Genomic DNA, 17,697 nt, shown 5'->3' on the forward strand with positions numbered 1-17,697 from the left:
CAGACCACCCGTAGAACAAGGGTCTATTCCAAAAGGTCTTAGTATCTAGTTCAGAGATAGTACTAACAATCAAGTAAGGTTACCAGGCATTTATCAAGTGCCATCTTGTGTGATTCAGACTTTGGAGATTACAGATATTTGGAATCTGGGGCTTGAGAATCAATACTTTATTCAACAAATATTCATTGAGAACCTATTTTGCTATCTTAGAGTTCTGTAGGTCAGAAGTCCAATACAGCTCTCACTGGGATAAAACTGAGGGGTTGGCAGGGCTGAGTTCCATTCTAGAAGCTCTAGCAGTGAATCTATTTCGTTGTCTTTTCCAGCTTCTAGAGGTCACCAGTAACCCTCTTCCTCTACTTTCAAAGCCAGCAATGTTGCATCTCTTTAGTCATTCTTCATATTCACATCTCCCTCCTGACTCTCTTCTGCCTCCCTTTGCCAATTTTGAAGGCCCTTGTGATTACATTAGGCACACTCAATAACCCCAGATAACTTATTTTACAGTCATGGGACTATCAATCTTAATTATGCTTCTGCAGTGAAACAACATATTCACAGGCTCTAGCGATGAAGTCTGTGGGCATCTTTGGAGGGGGCATTATCTGCTTACCACAGGGAGTAAGGAGCAGCTAATCTTGAGAGGAAAGAAGGCCAAAAGAAGAAGGGGTGTGAATGCACTCACAATGAGGAGCAGGTGCAAGTTTCTGAAGCTTGACATAAATTCTCATTTTTTTGAGAACAGCTTTGCCTGCAGCATAGAAAATTGTCTGGACAGGCACTTTTCGGGTGCAAAATTAGGAGGCCACTATTACAGTCTAAGTGAGAGGGTCTAAGGTAAGGAGGGCATAGCTGATCACTTTATTTGGTCTGAGGCTCCTTCTGCCCATTTCTAAGTGTTTTTCATCAAAATTCATGACATCATCCCACAGGATCTCAGCAAGTGCAGTTTCCGGTTATTTGGCTGAATTTGTTCAGTACATAGATGCTGCAACCAGGGGCTCAAATCGTTCACCTACATCAACAAGAGGAGAGATGAATCCTGGCAAATCCCCAATTAGCGAGGCTGAAGAGAGAGATAACATTGAATTTTTTTATGGGTCCAAATCGCAGGGAAAGTACGCAGTCCTTCTTCCTAAGGTGTTCCCTTAACAAGGATACAGAACTGAAAAGCTACGCCTGGGCCACTGAACAAAGTCCGACTGCTCGCCCAGGCTCAACACAGAGCTGGCCCGTCTTCGAGACCCACCTGGGAGCAGTCCCTTTACCGTCACTGCCCCTTTTATTCAGCCCCCACCATCAGCGGCGGGGACGCAAGCCCCGCCCAGCTGACTCTATTGACACCCACCAACCCGACTAGGACTTCCTCGCGGAATCCGCGCGGGAGGCGGGTGGCTGGAGGAGGCAAAATGGGGGCGGGGCGGGCCCGCGGTCACGTGCCCGGAGCCTGCCGTCTTCCGCTTCCGTCACTTCCGCGTGCGACCATCGCTTATACATGGGTGGGCTCTGGACGCGTCGGGTCCTTCCTCACTGCGCCTGACAGTCTGTACAACTACCCCTTCCCTGTTCCCAGCGGGAGGGACATGAGTGTCCCTGGGCCGCCTTCCCTGGACGGGATCCTGGCCGGTCCACCCGACGGCCCGGAGGCCGGAGACCCGACGCCGGGTAGGTGCTGTGGGGCGGGGCGGGCGCCCGGGACCCGAGTGGGTGGGTCTCCGGGCCGCCCCTTGGGAGTAAGATGTTTTCTGCAGCTGCGGCCGGGGGGCTCTGGCCCCTGCGCGGAACTAGGGAACCTCGCGGGCCCTCCTGCCCAGAGGAGGGAGCCGGAAACGAGACTTGGGGGGAGCGGTGTTTGGGGTGCTGTTGGTAGGGGTTGATGGTGACGGTATTCTGAGTTTGTGTATTGACTCCAGCACACTGTTGGCTATTTGTTAGTGGTTACACGTTAGTGGTTGAGGATGAATTTTCAAGGAGGATGATTGGTTTGTAATTCAGAGAATTGATGTATCCAGTATTATTGACCAGTCACTCATGATATGCTCGTCTTGCTTGTTGACCTTACTGCGTCCCTCTTCCAGCAGTCTTTCTCAGCCCGAGTTCGAGGAGAGATTTAAACCCTAATGGCGTAGAGTATCTGTTGAATGTAATGGATCGACTTGCTCTGCATCCATAATGGTGCTATATATGTACCTTCTTTGGGAGAATTGAGAAGATAGTCACTCAAAGCAGTTTCTGTGTTCTGTGGTTCAGATGAGAAACCCTAGGTGAGAAAGGCTGCAGGGCTTTGGATGTACCTTTACTTGTACTTCCTGTTCCAGAAATATAGGAGTTACCCCAAAACAGTGCTCTCAGCCTTTCTTGGTCATGCTTTTCCTCACTGATCTCCCTCTCTTCACACCTTCATAAGTTGCTTCTATAAATATGACTTCCTTGTATATAAGTGCAGGTTGGGTCCCTCTCTGCTTGCTCCTCCATCTGCTTGCTGGGTACTTTGGCATTGTTATCTTGCACCAGTCTCACGTAAAGTATGTATATAAATAAAAGTAGATGTCTGATCCTATTAATGCTGCCAAGTCACTATCACTTGAAACTTTGGCATTGCTCTTGACTCTTTCCTCCCACTTGCCTTCTACCTCTCTTTAGTCCAGGGGATTCTACTCTACAATTTCCATCTCCTCTTTGTATTTTCACCTTTACAACAACAGTTGTAAGGCTAGCCCACCTCCAGTCTCTTACTCTTTTTTAAAAAATTTTTTTACTTTTTTATGATTTATTTTTTATGGTAAACTGCATATATTTAGAGTGTACAATTTGGTATCCCAATCTCCCAATTCATTCCCCCCCAGCCCTCCCTGCTTTCCCCACTTGGTGTCCATATGTTTGTTCTCTACATCTGTGTCTGTATTTCTGCCTTGCAAACCAGTTGATTTGTTCCATTTTTCTGTAGTCCACATATATGTGTTAATATTTGATATTTGTTTTTCTCTTTCTGACTCACTTCTCTCTGTATGACAGTCTCTAGGTCCATCCATGTCTCTACAAATGTCCCAGTTTCATTGCTTTTTACAGCTGAGTAATATTCTATTGTATATATGTACCACATCTTCTTTATCCATTCATCTGTTGATGGACATTTAGGTTGCTTCGACGTCCTGACTATTGTAAATAGTGCTGCAATGAACATTGGAGTGCATGTGTTTTTTTGAATTATGATGTTCTCTGGGTATATGCTCAGCAGTGGGATTGCTGGGTCATATGGTAGTTCTATTTTTAGTTTTGCAAGGAACCTCCCTACTGTTCTCCATAGTGGCTGTATCAATTTACATTCCCACTAGCAGTGCAAGAGCATTCCCTTTTCTCTACACCCTCTCCAGCATTTGCTGTTTGTAGATTTTCTGATGATGCCCATTCTAACTGGTGTGAGGTGATACCTCATTGTAGTTTTGATTTGTATTTCTCTAATAATGAGTGATGTTGAGCAGCTTTTCATGTGCCTTTTGGCCATCCATATGTCTTCTTTGGAGAAATGACTGTTTAGGTCTTCTGCCCATTTTTGATTGGGTTGTTTGTTTTTTTGATATTGAGCTGGATAAACTGTTTATATATTTTGGAGATTAACCCATTGTCTGTTGATTCGTTTGCAAATATTTGCTTCCATTCTGAGGGTTGTCTTTTCGTCTTGCTTATAGTTTCCTTTGCTGTGCAGAAGCTTTGAAGTTTCATTAGGTCCCACTTACTTATTTTTGTTTTTATTTCCATTACTCTAGGGGGTGGATCAAAAAAGATCTTGCTGTTATTTACATCAAAGAGTATTCTTCCTGTGTTTTCCTCTAGGAGTTTTGTAGTGTCTGGCCTTACAGTTAAGTCTTTAATCCATTTTGAGTTTATTTTTGTGTATGGTGTTAGGAAGTGTTCTAATTTCATTCTTTTACATGTAGCTGTCCAGTTTTTCCAGCACTACTTATTGAAGAGGCTGCCTTTTCTCCATTGTATATCCTTGGCTCCTTTGTCATAGATTAGTTGACCGTAGTTTATCTCTGGGCTTTCTATCCTGTTCCATTGATCTATATTTGTTTTTGTGCCAGTACCATACTGTCTTGATCACTGTAACCTTGTAGTATAGCTTGAAGTCAGGAAGCCTGATTCCACCAACTCTGTCTTTCCTTCTCAAGATTGCTTTGGCTATTCGAGGCTTTTGCATTTTCATACAAATCGTAAAATTTCTTGTTCTGGTTCTGTGAAAAATGCCATTGGTAATTTGATAGGGATTGCATTGAATCTGTAAATTGCTTTCAGTAATATAGTCATTTTCACAATGTTGATTCTTCCAATCCAAAAACATGGTATGTCCCTCCATCTGTTTGTGTCTTCTTTGATTTCTTTCATTAGTGTCTTATAGTTTTCTGAATACAGGTCTTTTACCTCCTTGGTTAGATTTATTCCTAGGTTTTTTACTCTTCTTGTTGCAATGGTGAATGGGATTGTTTCCTTAATTTCTTTCTGATCTTTCATTGTTGGTGTAGAGAAATGCAAGAGATTTCTGTGTGTTAATTTTGTATCCTGCAACTTTACCATATTCATTGATTAGCTCAAGTAGTTTTCTGGTGGCATCTTTAGGATTTTCTATGTATAGTATCATGTCATCTGCGAACAGTGACAATTTGACTTCTTTTCCAACTTGGATTCCTTTTATTTTTTTTTCTTCTATCATTGCTGTGGCAAGGACTTCCAAAACTATGTTGAACAGTAGTGGCTAGAGTGGACATCCTTGTCTTGTTCCTGAGCTTAGAGGGAATGCTTCCAGTTTTTCACCATTGAGAATGATGTTTGCTGTGGGTTTGTCATATGTGGCCTTTATTATGTTGAGGTAGGTTCCCTCTGTGCCCACCTTCTGGAGAGTTTTTATCATAAATGGGTGTTGAATTTTGTCAAAAGCTTTTTCTGCATCTATTGAGATGATCATGTGGTTTTTATCCTTCAGTTTGTTAATATGGTGTATCACATTGATTGATTTGCATATATCAAAGAATCCTTGCATTCCAGGGATAAACCCCACTTGATCATGGTGTATGATCCTTTTAATGTGTTGTTGGATTCTGTTTGCTAGTATTTTGTTGAGGATCTTTGCATCTAAATTCATCAGTGATATTGGTCTGTAGTTTTCTTTTTTTGTAGTATCTTTGTCTGGTTTTGGTATCAGGGTGATGGTGGCTTCATAAAATAAGCTTGGGAGTGTTCCTTCCTCTGCAATGTTTTGGAAGAGTTTGAGAAGGATGGGTGTTAGCTCTTCTCTAAATGTTTGATAAAATTCACCTGTGAATCCATCTGGTCCTGGACTTTTGTGTGTTGGGAGATTTTTAATCACAGTTTCAATTTCATTACTTGTGATTGGTCTGTTCATATTTTCTATTTCTTCCTGATTCAGTCTTGGAAGGTTATACCTTTCTAAGAAACTGTCCATTTCATCTAGGTTGTCCATTTTGTTGGCATATAGTTGCTTGTAGTAATCTCTTATGGTGCTTTTTATTTCTGCAGTGTCCATTGTAACTTCTCCTGTTTCCTTTCTAATTTTATTGATTTGAGTCCTCTCCCTCTTTTTCTTGATGAGTCTTGCTAGAGGTTTATCTATTTTATTGATCTTCTCAAAGAACCAGCTTTTAGTTTTATTGATTTTTGCTATTGTTTTCTTTGTTTCTATTTCATTTATTTCTGCTCTGATCTTTATGATTTCTTTCCGTCTACTCACTATGGGTTTTGTTTGCTCTTCTTTCTCTAGTTTCTTTAGGTGTAAGGTGAGATTGTTTATTTGGGATGTTTCTTGTTTCTTGAGGTAGGATTGTATCGCTATAAACTTCCCTCTTAGAACTGCCTTTGCTGCATCCCATAGGTTTTGGATCATTGTGTTTTCATTGTCACTTGTCCCTAGGTATTTTTTGATTTCCTGTTTGATTTCTTCATTGATTTCTTGGTTATTTAGTAGCATATTGTTTAGCCTCCATGTGTTTGTGTTTTTTACAGTTTTTTTCCTGTAATTGATTTCTAATCTCATAGTGTTGTGGTCAGAAAAGATGCTTGATACGATTTCAGTTTTCTTGAATTTACCAAGGCTTGATTTATGACCCAAAATGTGGTCTATCCTGGAGAATGTTCCATGTGCACTTGAGAAGAATGTATAATCTGCTGTTTTTGGATGTAATGTCCTATAGATATCTATTAAATCCAGCTGATTTATTGTGTCATTTAAAGCTTGTGTTTCCTTATTAATTTTCTGTGTGGATGGTCTGTCCATTGGTGTAAGTGGGGTGTTAAAGTCCCCACTATGATTGTGTTCCTGTCAATTTCCTCTTTCATAGTTGTTAGCACTTGCCTTATGTATTGAGGTGCTCCTATATTGGGTGCATATGTATTTATAATTGTTATCTCTTCTTCTTGGATTGATCCCTCGATCTTTATGTAGTGTCCTTTCTTGTCTCTTGTAACATTTTTTATTTTAAAGTCTATTTTATCTGATATGAGTATCGCTACTTCAGCTTTCTTTTGATTTCCATTTGCACCGAATATCTTTTTGCATCCCCTCACTTTCAGTCTGTATGTGTGCCTAGGTCTGAAGTGGGTCTCTTCGAGACAGCATGTATATGGGTCTTGTTTTTGTATCCATTCCGCCAGTCTGTGTCTTTTGGTTGGAGCATTTAGTCCATTTACATTCAAGGTAGTTATCGACATGTATGTTCCTATTACCATTTTCTTAATTGTTTTGTTGTTGTTTCTGTAGGTCCTTTTCTTCTGTTTCCCACTTAGAGAAGTTCCTTTAGCATTTGTTGTAGGGCTGGTTTGGTGGTGCTGAATTCTCTTAGCTGTTGCTTGTCTGTAAAGCTTTTGATTTCTCCATCAAATCTGAATGAGATCCTTGCTGGGTAGAATATTCTTGGTTGTAGGTTCTTCCCTTTCATCACTTGAAATATATCATGCCACTCCCTTCTGGCTTGAAGAGTTTCTGCTGAGAAATCAGCTGTGAACCTGATGGGAATTCCCTTGTATGTTATTTGTCATTTTTCCCTTGTTGCTTTTAATACCTTTTCTCTGTCTTTAATTTTTGTCAATTTGACTACTATATGTCTTGGCGTGTTTCTCCTTGAGTTTATCCTGCCTGGGACTCTCTGCACTTCCTGGACTGGGGTAGCTGTTTCCTTTCCCATGTTAGGGAAGTTTTCAACTATAATCTCTTCCAGGATTTTCTCAGGTCCTTTCTCTCTCTCTTCTTCTGGGACCCCTATAATGCGAATGTTGGTGCGTTTAACATTGACCCAGAGGTCTCTTAGGCTGTCTTCAGTTCTTTTCATTCTTTTTTCTTTATTCTTTTCTGCATCAGTGATGATCACCATTCTGTCTTCCAGGTCACTTATTCGCCCTTCTGCCTCAGTTAATCTGCTATTAGTTCCTTCTAGTGTATTTTTCGTTTCACTTATTGTGTTGTATATCTCTGTTTTTTAATTCTTCTTGGTCTTTGGTAAACTTTTCTTGCAACTTTTCAATCTTTGCATCCAGTCTTATTTCAGTCTTGGATCATCTTCACCATCATTATTCTGAATTCTTTTTCCAGAAGAATGCTTAGCTCCTCTTCATTTGGTTGTTTTTCTGTTGTTTTATCTTGTCCCTTCATCTGGTACAAAGTATTTTGCCTTTTCATTTTCTCTGTCTTTCTGTGGCTGTGGTTTTCAGTTCCACAAGATGAAATACTGCTGATACTGCTTGATTCTGCTGTGTGCCCTCTTGTGGAGGAAGCTGTCTAGGAGGCTTGTGGGTGCTTCCCATCAGGAAGCACCCACTGATGGTGGGTTGGGCTGGGTGGACGGAGCTCAATAAAACTTTAATCTGATTTGGTCGGTGGAGCTCAGTGACACTTTAATCTGCTTGTCTGCCGATGGGTGCATCTGTGTTCCCTCCCTGGTGGTCGTTTGGCCCGAGGTGACCCAGCACTGGAGCTTACAGGCTTTTTGGTGGGGCTAACAGTGAACTCTGGGAGGGCTCACACCAATGAGCACTTCTCAGAACCCCTGCCACCAGTGCCCCTATCTCCTCAGTAAGCCACAGCTGCCCCCACCTCTGCAGGCAACCCTCCAACACCAGCAGGTAGGTCTGGTTCAGTCTCCTGTGGGATCACTGCTCCTTCCCCCTGGGTCCTGGTGAGCACACTTTTTTGTGTGCCCTCCAGGAGTGGAGTCTCCATTTCTCCCAGTCCTGTGGAGGTCTTGCAATCAAATCCTGCTAGCTTTCAAAGTCTGATTCTCTGGGGTTTCCTTCTCCCATTGCTGGACCCCTAGGTTGGGAAGCCTGACGTGGGGCTCAGAACCCTCAGGACTTCTGTGGTATAACTGTTCTGCAGTTTGTGAGTCACCCACCCAGCATTTATGGGATTTGATTTTAATGCGATTGTGCCCCTCCTGCCATCTCATTGCGGCTTCTCCCTTGTCTGTGGATGTGGGGTGTCTTTTTTGGTGAGTTCCAGTGTCTTTCTGTCGATGATTGTCAGCAGTTAGTTGTAATTCTGGTGCTCTTGCAAGAGGGAGTGAGTGCATGTCCTCCTACTCCGGCATCTTGATCCAGTCTCTTACTCTTTTATCCCATCTGTCCCACTGTCACATCACTGCCCCAAGATAAAACTCCCAACATGTTATTTCCGTGCTTGGAAACCTTAAATGGCTCCTTTCTAAACTAAGGGCCGAACACATTAGCTTTGCACTCAGGGTCCCCCTAAGCTGGCCACATGGTCTTAGAGCTCACTACTGCATTATCTCTCGTGCTCCAGACACCCCAAACTAACCTCTCTCTCCAGAGCAATCCTATATTCCCACCTTTCCTCTCACTGCTTCCTTTACCCATATTACATCCCTTCCTCTCCTGCCTTAGAATTCTTACCAGTTGGAAATAGTAGCCTTCATAGGTTGCTGATGGAAGTATAAATTGGTGCCATCTCCTAGGAAAACAGTTTTGTAATGTCTATTAAAAATGCATAAACACCTTGTCCCATTAGTCTATTTCTAAGAATTTATTCTACAGAAACAGTGACATGAATATGCAAAGACAGTGATATAAATATGCAAAGACAAGTAAGGAAGCTCACTGCAAGCTTGTTTGAAATAGCAAAAAGTGAAATAGTTGTCTTATTTTATGTAGGTGTCTTAGTCTACTCAGGCTGCTATAACAAAATAACATAGGCTGGTAGCTTAAACAACAGACATTTATTCCTTGAAGTTCTGGAGGCTGTAAAGTCCAAGGTCTAGGTGTGGGCAAAATGTGTTCCTGGTGAGGACCCTCTTCTGACCTTGCAGATGGCTGCCTTCCACTGTTTCCTCATATGGTGGAAGGATAGAGTTCTGATCTCTCTTCCTCTTCTTGTAAGGTCAATAATCCCAACATAGGGACCCTACACTCAGAGATCATCTAAACTTAATTATTTCCCAAAGACCTCCCCACCTCCAAATACCATTATATTGGAGGTTAGGGCTTCAACATATGAATTTTGGGGGAGGACACTAACACTTAGTCCATAACAATAGGAAACTGGTTAAACAAAATATGGTTGAATTCTATTCTGTTAAAAAGAATGGAGTAGGGCTTCCTAGGTGGTGCAGTGGTTAAGAATCCGCCTGCCAATGCAGGGGACACAGGTTTGACCCCTGCTCCAGGAAGATCCCACATGCCACGGAGCAACTAAGCCCGAGCACCAGAACTATTGAGTCTGCGCTTTAGAGCCCGTGAGCCACAGCTGTTGAGCCCATGTGCTGCGACTACTGAAGCCCACGCACCTAAAGCCCGTGTTCCGCAACAAGAGAAGCCATGGCAATGAAGAGCCCGCGCACCACAACGAAGAGTAGCCCCCACTCACCGCAACTAAAAGAAAGCCTGCGCACAGCAAAGAAGACCCGACACAGCCAATAAAATAAATAAATAAATAAATTTATAAAAAAAAAAGAATGGAGTATTCATACATGTTGATACAGATGATATGAGAAAAGTTGCAGAACAGTATAAGCAATATTTCATTTGCTATAAAAACAGGGTTTAAGCATGGGTATGCAAAGACAATTTCTTGAAGGCTATGTAAGAAACTCTAGAGTGACACTGTCTGGAGTAAGGTTGTGAGAAGGAGTTTTTTAATTTTCAAGTTATCCCCCTTCTTTTGTATTTTAAGTTTGTACAATGAGTAACACTTGAAAAGCAAAAAAAAAAAAAGAAAGAAAGGAAAATTCTGTCCATTCTTCAAGCTTTAGCTCAAATGCCCACACCTCCTTTAGGAGTTGTTCCCTGATATCCCTGGTGAAAGTGATCTTTCTCTCATCTATGGCACTTCTCACATTCTCTGATTCCGCTGTATTGAGCCCTTTTGGGGAAGGGGACTTGCCTAATTTATTGTTGTAACCTCAAAAACTAGGACATAAAATGTACATGCAGCAAATGTTTCTTGTCTCCAACAATAAAGTACCTTGAACTTAGCGAATAAATGTGTGTAAAAACACAAGTAACTTAGACTCTTCCAATAATTTAACCAGAAGACTGGAGCAAGGTAAGGAGGGGTGGTGTCTGTGAGTTAAAATGTATATATAGTTTAAGGAAGATGTGTTGGTTGTTATTCCTTGAAGTTTAAATATCTTTATTTGGTTGTTTCTGTTTATCTGTAATACTTATGTTTTCTATATTTTTTAAAGAGAGTTGCTGCTGCTTGCACTGTTATCGTAATCAAACATTTAGCAATGGCATTAATCATCAGGTATATTTAATTCACTTCCCATCTGATGGAGCATCAATGGCAATATCCATAAATGCTTCACTTTTCCCATCATATTTTTATTTCACTTGTGGAGTGCTTCAGTTTCTAGTTAGCTGTTACTTGTTTGAATATTGCCTTGCAACCTAGAGAATTCCAAAGTTTGTTCATATATTTCTCAGAATCCAAATAAGAAGCATACTATTTTATTTTGATCTCAAGCTAATTTTGAATATGACAGCGTGTTGTTTTCCTCAGTCTTGCCGAAGTTTAAATCTGTGGTAAAAACTATACTTGCAAATGAGCTATAAGCAATTCTATATAATGATCTAATTTGATGTTACAGATTATTACCAGATTATGATTAAAGAGATGTGTTTCAGAGTTTAATATTAGTTTAAAAATGCTTTTGGAGTACAAATGTAGTAGTGTGACCGTTTCACTTTTTTTTTTTTTTTTAAATTCTAAACCAGTGATTCTAAGATCTTACAAACCAGTCATTGAACCCTGTTTAGAAATTGTACTTTTCTTTGTAGGAGTAGTGATTGGTGGGTATTCATGTTAGACATTTTTGAATGCCTGGCACAATGCTTACACTGTTATTATTCAAAGGAAAATATGAATAAAATAGTTCTTGGCATCACATCTAGATTTACACACAAGATAATTATTAGACACTATTTTTTATGGTAAATTAAGGTTCTGAATCTCAAGAGAGGAGAAATTCTTAGAAAATCTTTTTCCTGCTCTCTAACAAATGACAAAACAGCCCTCCTTTTACATGTAATTAATATGTCAAAGTATATGCAAAATAATGTTGACCCATATTACTTCCATAGAATTGAAAAAAATATTTTTAGGCATTGCATTTAAAATATATGTAATTTCTGCAAGCTTTTGGAAAGAAGAATTTCTTGCTTCCATTCGGTAACTGTTCTTTCCTTTTAGGCCTCAGACTCCTTTAATAATTCATTGAAAACTCTAAATCCTTTACTCTGAAAAATACATACACATATGGAATTTTGCATGTGTTAATGTTCTTTTAAGCTAGACTTTACCTTGTACTAGTAGCTTAAAAATATTTTTTGAGTGCTCATAACTTGATTTTTAGAGGATACTCAGAAGGTAAAAGTTAAAAAAAAAAAAAAAAGATACCTGTAGTTTCCTTCTGTATGTGTGCTCTGAACTCCACTGCCAGCATCCTTTCCTCCCTCGCTACTACTCTCTTACCCCATGTCAATTTAAAAGCTTCCTAAATTTGATTTTTTGCTTCGGGACAGGTTTAAGTGACACTTCTCCAGATGAAGGGTTAATAGAGGACTTGACCATAGAAGACAAAGCTGTGGAGCAACTGGCAGAAGGCTTGCTTTCTCACTACTTACCAGATTTGCAGAGATCAAAACAAGCTCTCCAGGAACTCACGTGAGCTGAAAAAAACCATAGATGCACTCATTTCTCCCCTGCCATAGTCATAATTTACAGTATAAGTAAAGCATATACCGTATTAGGGATAATATTTTGTAACATTTAATGCAATGGAGTATTTCTCTATCTTTTGTGATAACAAATGGGAATGGAGTAATCTAAATTACATAGTATACATGTAATTTAGATTACAAAGTAATCTAAATGTAAAAAGTGAAATGAATCTTCCTAGAGTGTTTGATCTCTTCTAAGAAGTACCCCTAAATCTTATTTAGACTCTTTGATTAGTTTTGGTGTTTCACCACTAGTTTAGGAAAGTATCGCCTCTTGGGAACGTTGGGAATGGGTATACACCTGTCTCTGAGTAGAGTTGCAAAATTGCCTCCATAAGAGTCGCATTTGTTTTCAGTTGCTGGTTCACATGAGTTGCCAGAAATCCCTAATTATCTTTTTTTGAGATGACCCATTTCATTCCTAGTTTATAACTCTACTAGCTAAATAAAGGATTGGAGAATAAACTAAGAGAGGAACAGAATAAGGAAGAATGCAATCCATAAGGTGAATCAGTGTGCAGAAATATACACTCTGACTTTATCAGTTCTCACCCAGAAACAGCAGCCTGAGCTTCTGCTTCCTCCTGGGTCAGGACCTCTCTGGATTGCCCAAGCTGGCCTATTATTTCTTTTCTGTGGTGGTCAGCTTTAACTGGCTGTGAACCGCTGCTGCTCTAAGACTTACTCTTTGAAAGCTGGTCTCAAAGGGCTTTATTAGAGCAAAAGGAGAGGAATAATCAACAACGAGTCCATTTTATAAATCTTAGTAACTAGTGTAATCCTTGGGTTTGAAGATAATAAATGAATATAAAAAAGTGATACTGTGTTCTACTACATGTGGTACCTGACTGTAGTTAAGGGAGTTGGTAACATTCTTAGTTTTCTGTTAGTTCCAAGTAAGATTTTTTTATCCCCAGTGTGTGGTATGTCTTATATTTTAACACCAGTCAGTTTTTGTGGCAGAAAGTCAAAGATTTTGTGGGTGAGTTTGGGTGATGTATGATAGACGGAAGGAAGGTAAGAAACTCTGCAAAGAAAACATATCTGGATAACTATTTATAGGAAGTTGGGAATCAAAGTTTAATTGGAAAGTTTAGTTGATGAGGACATTGGCTAGAATTTAGTATTCAATAACGCCATTTATCTTCCTAGGCGTGCAGACAGTGATGACGATGGTGAAATCAGCTACTGTTTATAACAATTGAATGTGATGAATCAGCAGTTGTTAGAAAAATTAGAGTGTTAGGGAAGTAAGAGTATTAGGGAAAGATAAGTAAACTTAAAGAGAAACAAAAAAGAGAAATATGTGGGTCTTGTTAAGAGCTTTCTACCCTGTCCCATTGATCAATATATCTGTTCTTTCACTGACACACTGCTGTCTTGGTTTCTGTAGTTTCTGTAAGTCTTGAAATTTGGTAATGTAAGTCTTTCAACTTTGTTCTTCCTCCGTATGTGTTGGTTATTATAGGTCTTTGCCTTTCCATGTAAATTTTAGGATCAATTTGTTGATATCTACAAAGTAGCTTGCTGGGATTTAAATTGAGATTGCATTGAACCTATAGATCAAGTTGGGAAGAATTGATATCTTAGCAATATTGAGTTTTTTATTCCATGTGCTTGGAATATACATTATTTAGGTCTTTTATTTCTTTCATAAGAATTTAATAGTTTTTGCTTATACATCCTATACATATTTTGTTAGGTTTATAACAAAGTATTTCATCTGACAGGGATTACTGTAAATGGTATTGATTTTTAATTCTAACTATTCATTGCTGGTATATAGGAAAGCAACTGACTTTTGTATTTAAATCTTGTATCCTGAAACTTTGCTATATTCACATATTTGTTCCTGGGTTTTTGTTGTTGTTGTTGATTCTTTGGGATTTTCCACATAGGCAATCGTGTTATCTGTGAACAAAGACAGTTTTATTTCTTCCTTTCCAATCTGTATACCTTTTATTTCCTTTTCTTGTCTTACTGCATTAGCTAGAACTTCCAGTACAGTGTTGAATAGGAGTAGTGAGAGTGGACATCCTTTTCCTTGCTCCTGATCTTTAGGGGGAAAGCATCTAGTTTCTTACCACAAATGCGGTATTGGCTGTAGGGTTTGTTTAGTTATTCTTTATCAAGTTGGGTAAGTTCCTCTCTTTTCCTAGTTTGATAAGAGTATTTTTAATCATGAATGGTGTTGGACTTTGTCAGATGCTTTTTCTGCATCAATTGATAAGACCATATGATTTTTCTTTTTTAACCAGTTAATGTGGTGGGTTACATAGATTGATTTTTCAAATGTTGAACCAGCTTTGCATACTTGGAATAAATCCCACTTGGTTGTGGTGCATAATTCTTTTTAGACATTGTTGGATTTGATTTGTTGATATTTTGTTGAGGATTTTTGCATCTATGTTCATGAAAGATAATGGTCTATAGTTTTTCTTTCTTGTAATGTCTTTATCTGGTTTTGATTTTAGAATAATGCTGGCCTCATAGAATGAGTTAGGAACTACTCCCTTTGCTTCTGTTTTATGAAAGAGATTGTGGAGAATTGGTATAATTTCTTCTTTAAATGTTTGGTAGAAATCGCCAGTGAAGCCATCTGTTCCTGGTACTTTCATTTCTGGAAGGTTACTGCTTATAAACATGGGCCTACTTAGATTATCTGTTGTTTCTCCTTATGTAAGTTTTGGTAGTTTGTGTCTTTCAAGGAATTAGTCATTTCCATCAAAGTTATCAAATTTGTAGGCATAGAGCTATCTGTAGTATTCTTTTATCATCCTTTTAATGTCCATGGGATAAGTAGTGATGACCCCTCTTCCATAAATTACGTTAGTAATTTGTGTCTTCTCTCTCTTTTCTTTGTTAGTCTAGCTAGAAGTTTATCAATTTTATCAATCTTTTGGAAGAACCAACTTTTGGTTTCGTTTATTTTTTATCATTTCCAGTTGTAACAGCCTGTTTTTTTTTTGTTTGTTTGTTTGTTTTGTCCTGCTTGTCTCAGATCATTGACTTACTGGGTTCTCTTCTCATACATTCGGGTTTCACCGTCTGTAGTCTCCAGTCAGAGCTGAAGGGACACTTATGACCTGTGGGATATGCCTTACTCAGTGTTGGATGCTGGAGACGTTATAACTGCCCTTCAGTCTCTTCATTGCTGTTTCTTTTTTTCATTGTTGTTCTTTGTTTAGCATAGTTTTGCAAGCACATCATGTCATATTTTTCTTTGTCTATAGTATTCTTTAAAATATTTAATTAAGTGACCCACCAGTGTCACTTATCCCGTGATCCTAGCATTGGTTGATCTGGAGAATAATATCAGAGAAGTTGGCTTCTCTTTCTCAATAGCAGGTTTTGAATCAGATTTTAATGAGGAGTCTTAGAAATTACCTAGTCTGACCTTCTTCCTTTGTAAATGAAGAAATTTAGGTCCAGAGAAACAAACTAAATTTCCAGGATCACACAACTGGTTATTATCCCTTGATATTGCATTTTTCCAACTCTAATCTAAAAAGTCACTGCTCCTCTTCCTTTATGGTAATGTTACAATTTTAATATTTATAAAACATCAAGTTTCTTGGGCAAGATAGTATAAAAAAACTTTTTGGGGGATAATACAGAGAGTTGTTAGAAATAAGTTGTAAAGTAATTTACAATGGTTTGATGTTATTCAAATCTGAAATTGAGGCAAGAATAAAAGACATATTTAGTTATCAGAATGTTGGAATATTATTTTGGCTTTGGAATGTTATTTTGAAAAATATTATGATAAACTAATAAGCCTTGGAGAGTCAATAAATTTCCAACTTAAGTTCTACTTTTATCATTAAACCAAGGTGAATGTGTTTCCTTTTAATGAACCATCACTTAAAGTATGTAAAGTTTATTTTGGCTGTGTGCTTTTGTTTCAGACAGAACCAAGTTGTATTATTAGATACACTGGAACAAGAGATTTCAAAATTTAAAGAATGTCATTCTATGCTGGATATTAATGCTTTGGTAAGTATGATTTAGTTGACATAGCTTAATGACATCTTGTTTTAGAAATAGCCTGGTTTATCCTCCCGACATTTTACTTATGTATACTTGAGATACTTATGTATGTTTTCCTCTAATTTTTAAAGTAGAATTTAACAGGAAACTTTGATTTACTTTATTAGACCTTCTATTGTCTTGAATTGTTAGCTTTCAAATATTGAACTTGTGATAGGAAATTGAACTTACGTATGAAAGTCTGGAATAGATCTAATTATTATAGACGAATAAAAGAGAAGTAAAAGTAAGGAACTTTGGAGGTACTGTTTTTCCCTTTAAGGAAAGCACGTCTCTCTTTATCAAGTATATGGCTTTTAAAATTAGCATTTATTTAATTGTATGGCATTTTCATAATGCCATAACAAATTAATGCTGAAACACTGTTTGAGGATCCTTTATGGACCCTTTATATCTTTCAGTATAAGTGACAATAGTTGAATTTCATCAGAAACTTTATAGCTTTTTGCTGAGAGGAACTAATACTCTTTATTTTAGGAAATGAGAAATTAACAGAAATAAGGAACTTGTGGCTATTTTTCTCTTTACCCAGAACGTTAGAAATAGCGTAGTTTGCATGATTTTGTGGACTTTCATACATACGTCAGAAAATGGACTTTTCATTGGAAAAATGTGGCTTATTAATGTTTTCCTTTTATAGCAATCAAAAATCAAGTCCACCTTCTTTAGTATTAGGCAGAAGCCTGTGGTAGTAAATACAAAGTCTCTTACTCAGTAGTTCCTGATTTGTGAAGGAGGTGAACTTTGTCCCCACTGAGTTCACGTTGCAGCAAAACATGTATTTGTTGAATGAATGAATGATAAATGAATGAACCAAGCATAAGTAATACTGTTGCTTTCAACTGAAGTGGCAGAAACTAAGCCTTCCTCTTTTTCCTTCTCTCAGCCCACGAATGGTCTTGATTGTCATTTAGGAACTGAAAAATAGAAGGCCCAAAAAGAGAGAGAGAGAGTCTGTAAGCTCTGGAGCTCATCAGACGCTGACTTTACTTGTAGCTACGTTAAGGCTGCTCATCTCTCTACTGACATTTCTTTCATTTTTGTTACCTCTTTCTGTTACCTTCCTTTCTGAGATTGAGGTGCTTTTTTTCCCTTCTCTCCCATCTCTGGCTGAGATGGAACGTTTATACTTACGACTCCTTTAGAAGAAAAGTGTCCTTGTAGAGATTGCTCTCCTTGGTCTGACTTCAGAATCCTAAAGAATATGACCAGACTTGTCCACAGCCTTCTCAGGGCTCTCTGGCCACAGCTTGGTTTTCCTGATGGGCAGACACTTCACTTAAACTCTTCTATGTACCCTGGCTCAGTCTCTCCCTTGTAAAGGCAGCAGAGAGTGTTTTACTTTTCTTAAATGAAACTGATAGCATTGTTGGATAGTCTTACTAAAATTTTAGGATTATATTG

The 17,697-nt window shown here is 38.7% G+C and overlaps 1 protein-coding gene across 9 annotated transcripts in view; it reads left to right on the forward strand.

Annotated features, from left to right (window-relative positions):
• The window catches only part of BLOC1S6 (biogenesis of lysosomal organelles complex 1 subunit 6), a 61,870-nt gene that overhangs the window by 33,521 nt on the left and 10,652 nt on the right, over positions 1–17,697 (forward strand). For 8 of the 9 annotated variants that reach the window (XR_009051354.1, XR_009051357.1, XR_009051355.1 and 5 more), the window contains exons 2-3: positions 12,046–12,187; positions 16,152–16,239. Coding sequence is in view for 5 of the 9 variants with exons in the window: in XM_057722151.1 (XP_057578134.1) it covers positions 12,046–12,187; positions 16,152–16,239 (230 nt within the window). In the remaining 4 variants the exon portion in view is untranslated. Of the gene's footprint in view, positions 1–1,446; positions 1,666–12,045; positions 12,188–16,151; positions 16,240–17,697 lie in introns of those variants that run through there. The other variant, XM_057722150.1, reaches the window with a different exon arrangement.

This window comes from Hippopotamus amphibius, chromosome 2 (assembly GCF_030028045.1).
Source record: "Hippopotamus amphibius kiboko isolate mHipAmp2 chromosome 2, mHipAmp2.hap2, whole genome shotgun sequence".
NCBI lineage: Eukaryota > Metazoa > Chordata > Mammalia > Artiodactyla > Hippopotamidae > Hippopotamus > Hippopotamus amphibius.